The 12,466-nt window shown below is 37.5% G+C and overlaps 1 protein-coding gene across 3 annotated transcripts in view; it reads left to right on the forward strand.

Moving 5' to 3' along the window:
- The first annotated feature begins 184 nt into the window (after window positions 1-184).
- The window catches only part of LOC107805619 (uncharacterized), a 32,080-nt gene continuing 19,798 nt past the window's right edge, over window positions 185-12,466 (forward strand). For all 3 annotated transcript variants that reach the window (XM_075249977.1, XM_075249978.1, XM_075249979.1), the window contains exons 1-7: window positions 185-545; window positions 646-1,403; window positions 7,327-7,452; window positions 7,533-7,618; window positions 11,424-11,532; window positions 12,158-12,253; window positions 12,383-12,445. In XM_075249977.1, the coding sequence (XP_075106078.1) occupies window positions 488-545; window positions 646-1,403; window positions 7,327-7,452; window positions 7,533-7,618; window positions 11,424-11,532; window positions 12,158-12,253; window positions 12,383-12,445 (1,296 nt within the window). In that variant the 5' untranslated portion in view covers window positions 185-487. The remainder of the gene's footprint in view (window positions 546-645; window positions 1,404-7,326; window positions 7,453-7,532; window positions 7,619-11,423; window positions 11,533-12,157; window positions 12,254-12,382; window positions 12,446-12,466) is intronic.

Here is a 12,466-nt window from a genome sequence, read left to right on the forward strand (position 1 = left end):
TATTAGGGCCTTGAAAGTATGAAAGTAAATTAATTGGATCAGTTAGTTTCGTACCCCACCCCACGTTTAGAAAGGAGACATATATAACTCTGGAAGACATTAGGGGATGATCTGCAATTATGACAAACAACGGGGAGGAAAAGAAAAAAAAGGTCTCGCACGTTAAATAGCCCGTCCACCGCGAAAAGGGAGGAGCAACACCTTCCGTCTCGGGAGAGAGGGAAACAGCAAATTCTACTTCCCCATCTGATGCACCATCAATTAAACCCCTCCCATCTTTTCTCCAAAACCCTAGTCTACATTTTCCCTTTCGAAATTCACCACTGTTCTTCCACAAAACCAAACAATTTCACTCCTAATTCATTCAAATAGCAAGTATCCAACTGCTAATTCTTAAAATCACACTATTCTCCAAAAGCTTCTTACTTTCTCGTTCTTAAACCCTAGTTCTCAAGTCTGTTTACTTCAAAGCTTCGGCTTATACAACATGAGTCCCATCCAGAATTTCGAGCAGCATTCTCGGCTCCTTCTCGAACCCGACCTCCGTACTTCACTACCTTTACACTTCACTATATTTTTTTCCTTGTCTTTGTTTTTGTTAATTTTATGTGTATATTTATCCCTTGTTTTATTGTTCTTTAACAGCAATTCAAACAAGACTACAGATGGCAATGGAGGTACGGGACAGTTTGGAGATAACACACACAGGGGAGTATTTAAATTTTCTTAAATGTTATTTTCGTGCATTTTCCGGTGTCTTATATCAAATTACAAAGCCACAGTTCGCGGACAATCCTGAACATAAGCTGAGGAACATTGTGGTTGAGATACTGAATAGGCTTCCTCATAGTGAAGTCCTAAGACCGTTTGTACAGGATCTATTGAAGGTGGCAATGCACGTTCTTACAACGGACAACGAAGAGAATGGCTTAATTTGCATCCGTATTATTTTTGATTTGCTTAGGAACTTCAGGCCTACTTTAGAAAATGAAGTTCAACCCTTTTTGGACTTTGTTTGTAAAATCTACCAGAATTTTAGGGCTACTGTGAGTTATTTCTTTGAGAGTGGGGCGATGGCAGTTCCTCCACCGCCCGCCCCCACTTCGTCTGTGTCGTCTTTGGGTGAGTCAGACATGAAGCCAATGGAGGTGGATCAAATGAGTACTTCTAGTGGGGGGTATTTTGGTGCTGGTCAGCTTAATCCCAGTACGAGATCATTTAAGATAGTTACTGAGAGTCCGTTGGTAGTGATGTTTCTGTTTCAGTTATATAGCCGGCTGGTCCAGACGAACATTCCCCATTTGTTGCCCTTGATGGTTTCAGCCATATCAGTGCCAGGCCCTGAGAAGGTGCCTCCTCATCTGAAGACTCACTTTATTGAGCTCAAGGGTGCACAGGTTAAGGTAAGGTTTTCATTCTCTTTAGAATACTCTTTAGTTGTTGAGTAAATTGGTGCAAGGTCACCTCCTTTCTAGGACGATTCTGATAATTAAGTGATTGACAATATCTCGTGACAGTTCTCTGAGTTGTTGTCAATGGAGAAAAGAACTTAATTCTATTTTTATTCTTGTTCCTTTTCCTTTATTTTATTTGACATTGCCTTTATGCTCATTTATGGAGCACCTAGTACATTCTGCTAAGCAATGTCTAGCGGGCTTCTTCTGCCTGTTAGCTGTCTAGAATGCATGGACCATTTTTCTCTTTCATTACTGTAATATCCGGAGAGTGTTAGCTCATCAACTATTAGGCCATCAACCGTTGAAGCACTACATGGTACGATTGTCTCCTAAGATGGCCATCATTGTAGGATTAGTGGCCAGAAACGTACTATGTTATCATATATAGCTATCTTTTCTTTTCCAGGGGAACACTATAGGAGTAGAGAGAAAGCATACACTTATTTTAATAGTCCTCATTTTTCATCCTTTGGTTGGTAAAGTCTTATTTTTCTTTTGTCTTTTTTTCTTTTCTGCTTTAAACTTACTTAACCTTATTTTACGCTCTTGATCTGGATAGGTTGATGATCAGGGGTTGTTGGCCTCCTGCATTTTTGCGAATTCAATTTTTTCTTGCTAATTTGTGTTTGTTCTTTCTTAGCTGTCCGTTCAAGCATATTCCCTATGCGTTAAATTAGATTTACCCCATTTGACTATAGGACACATGAAGAAAGGAAAGTTCGCCTAACTTGTTTCATTGGACTTATTGGAACTCCGTGTTGTGTAAATAACTTCAAATTTTGTTACAACAACAACAGCAAAAAAACATAGTGGAATCTCACAAGTGGGGTCTGGGGAGTGTATTGTGTACGCATACCTTACCCCTACGCTTAGGAGGTAGAGAGGGTGTTATCAATAGATCCTCGGCTCAAGAAGATGAAAAGCAACAATAGAAACAAGCATTATCAACCACAAATGCTAGAAAGATAATAATAACAATCTAAGAACTAGTATGCGAATTAAGCAATAGCAACAAGTCGTAACAACGACAAGATACTGAGAAACCGAAGCGAAAAACAAGATAGTAGGTGTGAGAAATATGACGGGAAAATTATATTATTAATATACCCTAACTATAATACAAGTACCCCTATTTATAACAATGCACAATACCTACACTACTCCTATTCCATGTAGGATTATGCTTATTTATATAACAACTAACTAACTAATATTCCCACTCAACCCGGTCATATAAATCATATGTACCGAGCTTGTTACATATATAAGTAATACGAGGATTAGTGAGGGACTTGGTGAAAATATCTGCAAGTTGATCATTCGACTTCACAAACTTTGTAGCAATATCTCCTGAGAGTATCTTTTCTCTGACGAAGTGACAGTCAATCTCAATGTATTTAGTGCTCTCATGGAACACCGAATTTGATGTAATATGAAGGGCAGCTTGATTATCGCACATAAGTTCCATCTGGCTGATTTCACCAAATTTCAACTCTTTGAGCAATTGTTTGATCCAAACTAGCTCACATGTTGCCATAACCATTGCTCGATATTCTGCTTCTGCACTAGACCAAACAACTACATTTTGTTTCTTGCTATTCCAAGACACCAGATTGCCTCCAACTAAAACACAATATCCAGACATAGAACGTCTATTAGAAGGTGATCTTGCCCAATCGGCATCTGAGTATCCAACAATCTGCTCATGGCCTCGATCCTCAAACAATAATGTTTTACTTGAAGCCGATTTTATATACCGAAGAATGCGGACAATTGCATCCCAATGGCTATCACAAGAAGAATCCATAAACTGACTTATAACACTCACATAAAAGGAAATGTCAGGTCTGGTCATTGTGAGATAATTTAATTTACTAACCAGCCGCCTATATCTTGCAGGATCGCTAAGCAGCTCCTCCTGTCTTGGAGCCTGTCATTCTTGTCTCCTCAAGAATGTCTAAGGCATACTTCCGTTGTATGATCACAATACCCGAGCCAGACTGAGCGACCTTAATACCCAGTGATCAGCTTCACTCCGAGTCATGCCAAACTCCTGGATAACTGTGCTGAACTTACCAAACCAGGCTCGAGGAGACTACTTTAGACCATAAAGTGACCAGCGCAAGCGACATACAAGGCCACGAGATACCATGAGAAATATGATACGGGAAAATTATATTATTAATGTACCCTAACTATAATACAAGTACCCCTGTTTATAACAATACACAATACCTACATTACTCCTATTCCATGCAGGGCTATGTTTATTTACATAACAACAACTAACTAACTAACAATATGAAAACAACATTTAATACTAGTAATCTAAGAATAAGACACTTTCATACTAACCCTGAAACCCCAGGTACGGAACAAAAAAACACTCGATTACCTACTAACCTTCTACTCTAATTCTTGGCCACCACACCCTCCTATCAAAGGTTATGTTCTTGATAAGCTGAAGTCGCGCCATGTTCTGCCTTATCACCTCTACCCGATGCTTCTTTGGCTGCTGTCTACCTGTTCTCATACCCAACAACAAAAATCGCTCACACCTTCTTACTGGGGCATTTAAGCTTCTCCTCTTCACATACCCAAACCATCTAAACCTCACTTCCCGCATCTTGTCCTCGATGGGAGCCACACCTGTTTTAATCCGGATATCTTCATTTCTAATCTTATCCAACCTAGTATACTCGTACATCCATCTCAACATCCTCATTTTTGCTACTTTCATCTTTTGTATATGAGAGTTCTTGACTGGCCATCACTTTGGCCCACACGACATAGTTGGTCTAACCACCACTCTGGAATTTACCTTTAAGTTTTGGAGGCATATTCTTGTCACACAAGATGCCAGACGCTAACCTCCATTTCATCCACCCCGCTCCTATATGATGTGTGACATCCTCGTCGATCTCCCAAGTGTCTTTCTTGTAACTTCCGCTCCTTCTGTTGCATCAGTGAACTTGCACTCCAAGTATTCTGTCTTAGTCCTGCTCAACTTGAACCATTTAGACTCTAGGGTCCCTCTCCAAACCTTCCAACTTGTCGTTAACACTGCCTCGCATCTCGTCAATCAGTACTATGTTATCTGCGAATAACATATACCATGACACCTCCCCTTATAACTTAATGTTGAAGAAATATAAATTGATAATAAACACAAATAAAAAATAGTGAGGATAGGGAGCGTGAGAGTGTGAATCAATGCGTAAATAAGTACCCTTTCAATAGAATGATAAACCTCCTTTGTTATTGTTAGTGTGTGGTTATAAAGTTAATATTGGGAGTAACATGTGAAAGGTTTAACCATCACATAATAGCTACTTTACTCTCCCTTTATCATTGGCACAAACAATATTTGAAATACCCAAGGGTGGTTCGTGAAGGCGAATCAAGACGAGAGAACCCAAAAAGAGTGGTGTTATTTACGTTCGATTATTGAGACATGTCTTTCCCTATGTAGTGAAAGTACCGTTAATATTGATGGTTAAAAATGGAAAGCCGGTCAATTAAGGTTCTTATCCAAAAAAAGAAAGAAAAGAAAAGAAAATTTGAAGTAGGTTACCTATAGAAAAGAAGCAAAATTGGAAGTAGGTCTAGCGAGGTGTTTGGAAGCAAGCCAGAAAGAAAAAGAAAAAGGAAGAAGAAATAACATTTTTAGTAACTAAGTTGATAATTTTAAATCTATTTCTGAACATGTATTTGTGGAACTACGAGACCTGAAATATGTTTCTGAATAGTGTTACCAAGTCAATTTGTGCAATTGCATGAGTGGCTGCTTGTTCAAGTGTATTCTCTTATGTAATGGAGCTACAAACCTCTTTTGTACCTACTGCATCGTCTTGATGCCGTCAATGAAGCTTCTTACTTTATAAAAAATAATAATGATTGTAGCAAGTATTTGGCTACTTTTACATGGCTTCTCGGTGTTGTCCCTTCTTGTTTTTCTTTTCATTAATGTGGTGCTTATGCTTTCCTGAGCTGAGGGTCTAACAACCTCTCTATCTCCATAACATAGGGGTAAGGTTTGCGTATACACTGCCCTCCCTAGACTCCACTACGTGGGATTATACTGGGTATGTTGTTGCTGTTAAGTCAATAATTTTCTTTTTCCCTTTCTTTTAAAAATATTTTTTATTAGCTCAATGGTTTGTGGGTTGTCTGATTGATTGTATTAGTACAAATTATCCCAGCATAAAGTCTCGTGTAAAATAATAAAATCCTCACATAAGAAAAAACAATTGCCACACAATTAATGTAGTTTTGTTTAGTCACATAAGAAAAATAATCTCCGCATGACTAATGAGAGCGTTTGGTTGATGGTATTAAATAATATCTCCATTACGTATCGAAAATAGTATCCGCATTAAGTTATGCATGAATCTGTATATTATTTTATGTGGAATTACGTGTGGAATGAGAATACGCGCAGTTGCAATGCAGGAATAAACTATTTAATGACAAAAATGCTATAATTATTGCATAGCAATAGTTTCATTATTAATCACTGCATGTAACAATCCTTTTATTTTCATTCATTGCATAAATGATCCATGCATTATAAACTGTATGACTAGTATGTGAACCAAAAAGCCCTTTGGAGTTATTCTCCCCAGCCCTTTATGTCCCTCAGTGTAGACTAATTGCTGCAATTAGCTTAGAGTTAGCTGGTGAAATGACATATTTCTCTTTCCATTTGCTTTCTTTCTCCTTATTTTTGTATGTGATCAATATACTATTCCTGAATTGAAGATCTTTGATTTAACTGTTGGGGAAACATCAATAATTGATCGTTTAGAGTCAGTTTTGTCAAAGGCATGCTTAAAGCGCGCTTAAGCACTAAAGCGAGGCTCAAAACATGTTGAGTGCTCCCTGTCGCTTAGCGGGCTCTTCAGTGTTGTCATCAAGGCTCTAAGGCATATTTTTCCTTGCCAATTAGTGTAATCTCGAAGAGGCAACACTGAACAATGATATTTCACTTGATCGTAATTCTTTTTCAATTTCTTTGTCCATATATTTGTTATTCACACTTACAATTTTTGGTCTTGGACTATACATACATATTTGTATTTTTTTCTCCATTTGCGTCTTTCTTCATTAAAGCCCACGCTTTATTTGCGCTTTGCACTTAAAGCCCGAATGGACTTTAGAGTTTTTTTGCGCTTTTCGCCTTAGATAACATTGTTTAGAGTAACCTTACTAAAATTGATGTTCTTGAGTGAATTTGTAAGGTCTTTGCGCATTAAATACCAACACGATAAGAAATTGAAATCTATAACAAAAGTCCATCCCCAACTCAATATCACCACCCACCAACCAAAAAAATAAACTAAGTACAAGGGTTGATTGTTTTTGTGATTTCTGATGCTATGTCCAAGCGTAAGCACCCCAAAAGAAGTGGCTGCGGCGTTAAAGAGTTTGTGTGGCAACCTTGGTACCAAGGTTCGAATGCCATCAGAGGTGACACTAGGTGAAATTTTCCTATATGTCTAAGTTTAGGTGGGTAGAAATATCTAGTATCTATGTTGGTGGGAGGAGTAGGTACTCGGTGAATTAGTCGAGGTACACACAAATTGGCCTAAAATCATATTATTAAATAAAATTTGTGTCCAAGCACAAGCTGTTAAGTTTGAGGTGAATGTCCCATAGTTTTACTAATTATTTCACCAAAAATGAATGTCCCTGACTTTTTAATATTATTCTACCTCCATTGTCGAAAAATTGGGAGATAAGTTCGTCTGTGCTTATTTTGTTTTTTTTCTTTCTGTTCACCTTTATCTACTTAATTTCAGATAACTTACCTTTTCCTTTCCATTTTGAGGGGGAAGACTAAGTAGACTTCTTTTGTGCAAATCTGCAGACAGTTTCTTTCTTAACGTACTTATTGAAGAGTTTCGCTGACTATATAAAGCCGCATGAAGAGGGTATTTGTAAAAGCATTGTGAATCTGCTTGTCACATGTTCGGACTCAGTCTCTATCCGAAAGGTGAACTTCTTGAGATGCTGCTTGTGAACCTGATTTCTCTTTCTTTTGCGATAGTTGCAAACTGAACTTTGTTCTTTCAGGAACTGCTAGTGGCCCTGAAACATGTTCTTGGGACAGATTTCAAGAGGGGGTTGTTCCCCCTTATTGACACGCTTTTGGAAGAGAGGTAAACTTTCAATCAGAAGTAGGCTGGGAAAAAAAGCTCATGCTTTCTTGTGAATCTTCAGAGATTTTCTTATATGAGGTTGATAATGTTCCAAGTCATAAAAAATTGTTCACGAAGTGTCCCCCATTCACCATTACATGTAAAGAAGGTGTCCCTGCACTTGTCTTGTCCCACATTACTCGCCTTTTGACCCAGTTTGGCATTACCGGAAATATATTCCTGGATAGGATGTTTCTGAACTGCATGCAAAATCTGATATGTGGATTGCAGGTGGGCTCATGGGCAATTTTTGGAACTAGGTTTATTGAACTGTGCTTAAGTACTGCGCCTTTTGCGGCAGACAATTGGAAAGGGTGGATTGGAAACTGTATTAGTAGAATAGCCATCAATATTGAATAAAACTGTCGCTGTTCCACAAGAAAAAGAATGCGCTAAGTCGCAACAGCTAGAGGTGAAAGATATGCAGCACCAGTAGCGGATCTAAGATTTTAAAGTCATGTATGCTCGTCGGAAAGAGTTCCAGAAAAAGACAGTAAAAGAATTAAGCTGTGGGTGCTAACTCATTACACATCTTAATTTTTTGCTGATTGCCTATATAAATATACTAAATCCGGATAAAGACAATGGGTGCTGTGCTTGAGCACCCATAACTCTCTATGTAGATCCGCCATTGTGCAACACTCACATTATCTGCGTCCAGGAGGTAGAAGATAAAGTGACAATAGTATCATATACAGCTTGATTCACACTAGATGGTAAAAGAATAAGATATTGCATCATAACCAGTGTTATCAAAGGCGAAAAGCGTAAAAAAGCTCTAAGGTTTGTTGGGGCTTTAAGTGCAAAGTGCAAATAAAGCGTGAGCTTTAATGAAAAAAGGCGCAATGGAAGAAAAAGTTAAAATATATATATGTAGTCCAAGACCGATAATTATAAGCATGAATAACACATATACAGACAAAAAATTGAAAAATAATTACGATAAAATGAAATATCAGTTGTTTAGTGTCTCCTTTTCAGGATTGCACTCATAGGCAAGGAAAAGTTATGTCTTAGAGCCTTGATGCGACACAGAAGCGCCCCCAAAGCGAGGCGAAGCACTCAACATGTTTTGAGCCTCGCTTCAGGGCTTAAGCGCGCTTAAGTGCGCCTTTGACAACACTGATCATAACTAGCTTGTTTTTTGTCCGGTTGCGTTGCTTGTTGTTCCATATTCTTCTTTTCCCTTTTTACCTTATTTAATGATATTATTTTCTAATTGTTCTAAGGCTTCATAGATTTGAGTGCCGGCTGCCTAGTTAATAGGTATGACCTATAACCATTCTCAGAGGAACTTGCCAGTTGCAATGTCCACCACTTTGTCTTAGTAATCATTTTAATTATGCTGGAATTTTAACTCATATGAGGTTATCTTGAAAATGGAGATTTCTAACTGAAATAGGATGGTGATTGGTGTGTGAGTCTAGGAGAATTTAGAATTCTCTACCTTCAAAAGTCACCCAAATTTCTGGATCTTTGAAAGAATAGTGCTGCCACTTCTTAGGCGTCTCTTCGTACTCTTTGACAAGCAAGAGAAAAGAAGTTGTGAAAGGAGAATAGAATAGAAAAACAATTGTCGAATTGTTTCTCACTAACAACATACAGTTGGAGGAGGGCTCCTTAGAATTTTTTTTAACTCCGTTAAATTAGGAAAGTTATCTTATTCTTGAGATTTAATTTAGTAGGATTATGATACAAAATTTATATTTATAAAAATGATACAAATTTTTATATTTCTTTGTTTGACTTACATAATTACAAAGAATATTTTGCATAATATTTCTCTTTCCTCTCAAGATGTCCCCTTAAACTATAAGTAATAAAACTGAATTGCTTATTTTGAATGTAAGAAACATTGATATACCTGTCTAGGGAACAATCATCTTGATTGTATCTTTGGAATAGTCTTTATAAAAAAAAGTATCTTTGGAATAGTGAATGATTGTCGAAAAAGAGTTATGTTGGAATTCTTACCCTTGGGAAGTCGTTTGTAGTTGCACAAAAATGGCAATTCTTGTAGTACGAAAGGAAATAAGTCTCTGCTTGGTTAAACAAAGAAATATGTTGGCACAATTCTCTAGGATATTCACTGGTACTTGGATTGGCAGTTGATGTGTAACTGAAAAAGTTGCCAAAACGATGATCAGAAATTCAATTTCAAAGAAGGGACTTGATGCCCAAAAGAAAAAGAACAAAAAATGACTTTTGGATTGAGACCATAAATTCAAATTTTCAAAGTGATTAAATATCTAAACTTTAACATTATGAAAATAAAGAAAAAATTGAGACAGATGTTTTTTTTTTCCTTTTTCGAGAGACTGATTGGAGAAGGATAGTAAGATGTTTCAGAGAATGACTTACTTGAAATTCTCCAGTGGTCTAGTAGCCAAGGGAGCGGGAGGAGAACCATAAGGTCTCAGGTTGAGATCCCATCGGAGGTAAAACGAAAATACTAGGTGATATCTTCCCGTTTGTCCTTGTAGACAGAATTACCCAATAAGTGTGCTAGTGGGAGGTTGTAGGGTTCCTGTGGAATAGTCAAAGTACGTGCAAGCTGGTTCAAATACCACCGTCATAAAAAAGGGAATGACTCACTTGAAATGTCACGTGAATAATTGCTAAAATAGTAGCCATCTATGTACTCTATATAGTGCTCTATGTACACTATATAGTACCACTGGATAATTACTGAAAAGAGTTTTTCTTTTCAACACTTTTGTAGTGGTCATCAAGGAGAGACTTGGTGTTCTTTGAAGGATTACCAAAAATAGAAGTTGTCTCGCGAGAATGATCAGGAAACAACACAACTAAGCCTCAACAGTGAGATAGCTGGGGTTGGTAAATCTCTAAATAGATTAAAAAGACTGTGTAAACACGAGACCAAATGTAAGCATACAGCATGGTTAAACCTTAATTCCTTCATTTGGTATCGCCCATATGGATCTTTTACTTCCATTTTTCTTGTATATTTTTCCCGAGTTTACATGGATTCCAAGAAACCATAGGTTTTTGAGACAGTTTTCTTCCACATGATTTTAGGTCTACATCTTTCCAATTTTTACACCTTCAATCATCATGATTTAATACATGTGGATCGGTGCATTTGGAGATCGATATAGGATATGGCCAAGCATATCTCAAGCAATATCCGGCTATCCGCTTGTTTTACTCTTTTTGTGCTACTTGCTGTATGTTGGAGGTCTATGTAGGACATGAAAATCATCTCAAATGACACTCTTGTTTTATTCTCAATGGAGTTGTTTGGTTACCGGGACTAATCCCAGTATAAAATTTGGGATTACAACACTCCAATGTTTGGTTGTGTGTATAAGCTATATTCGGTATAAATTTTGTATCAAACTTTTGTATTATTTATTGCACATTGGATGTGGGATAATAATCCCAGGATTATAATCCTTGGGTGACGTTGTTGTTGGCTTACCAAAATAACCAAATCACCCCTATGTGGTGCTACTTGCACTTTATGTTGTATGACCGCACATCTATCCTCACATCTTCGTTTTTGCAACACATATCTTGTGTATGTATAGCCTTGGAGGCTCATTATTCATTCCCTTGTTACATTGCCAATTTTACAAGCGATCTATAGACTTGTATTTTCTTTGGTGGCATCCTTGTCTCTGTTTACCTTTCCGTTGCACTTCTCCATTTTAACTATCCCATTATAATTCTGTGTTTTATATTGTTACATCTTCATCTATCCTACATTTGTCGTAGACATTGAACTTAAATTAAACTCCTTCAGGGTCCTTGTTGGAACCGGTCGTGCATGCTTTGAGACATTGAGGCCTTTGGCTTATAGCCTATTGGCGGAGATTGTTCACCATGTCAGGGGGGATCTTTCTTTGTCCCAGGTATTGCATGTTTTGATACTTGTGCTTTTCTGTAAGAACATGCTGATTTCCATGGTAGTCTGATATTCTTGTTGTCTCCTTAGAGATATTTCTTGGTGAAATTCTGGTGAAATGGATAGTGTGAATGCATGTGATGAATGCTTTTGCACCTGCTCCCTAGTTCCTCAACATTATGTAAGGTTGTTTGCTTCGATTTCTGTAACGATTATGGAAGTTGTTTTCTTTGGATAAAGGCCTTGCTAAGGAAAAACTTTAATGGATAAATGGGACTAGTTGAATCCTGTTCTTGAAAAAGAAGCTGAAGAGAAAAGGGGTCAAAATGCCTCATAGTCACTTTTTCAATTAATTAATGCTTGAAATGTTACCAATCCCACCCTACCCCCCCCCTCCCAAAAAAAAAAAAAAAAAATAAATAAAAGGAATGCTTGAAATGTTGTGGTTGAGCAACTGAACATTAGTGGTATATTTTTTATCTTCACCCTTACCCTTCTCTATAATTTATATATCAAATTTCTTTTGTGTTTTATATTTTCTCCCCATCTTTGGACTGACTATGCTGTCTGCATACGTTTTCTTTTCATCTGTTACTACTGAAAAGGGTTAATCTTGATTTATTTGTGTGCAGTTATCACGGATAATTTATCTTTTCTCAAGCAACATGCATGATGCTTCTTTGTCGCTCAGCATCCATACTACATGTGCTCGTCTGATGTTAAATCTGGTATGAATGAATTACATATATCTATTCCCCTGTCGTTGCAGCTGTAGTGTAACCAGATGATTTGGACCTTAAGATGGTGGCTAGTGGTCAGTATTCAATTTGACAAAGATATCTTTCTTCCTATGACAGGTGGAACCGATTTTTGAGAAAGGTGTCGACCAGCACACCATGGATGAAGCAAGGATTTTGTTGGTCTGGGGCTACCACTGCATA

Source organism: Nicotiana tabacum, chromosome 3 (genome assembly GCF_000715075.1).
Source record: "Nicotiana tabacum cultivar K326 chromosome 3, ASM71507v2, whole genome shotgun sequence".
NCBI classification, from domain to species: Eukaryota; Viridiplantae; Streptophyta; class Magnoliopsida; order Solanales; family Solanaceae; genus Nicotiana; species Nicotiana tabacum.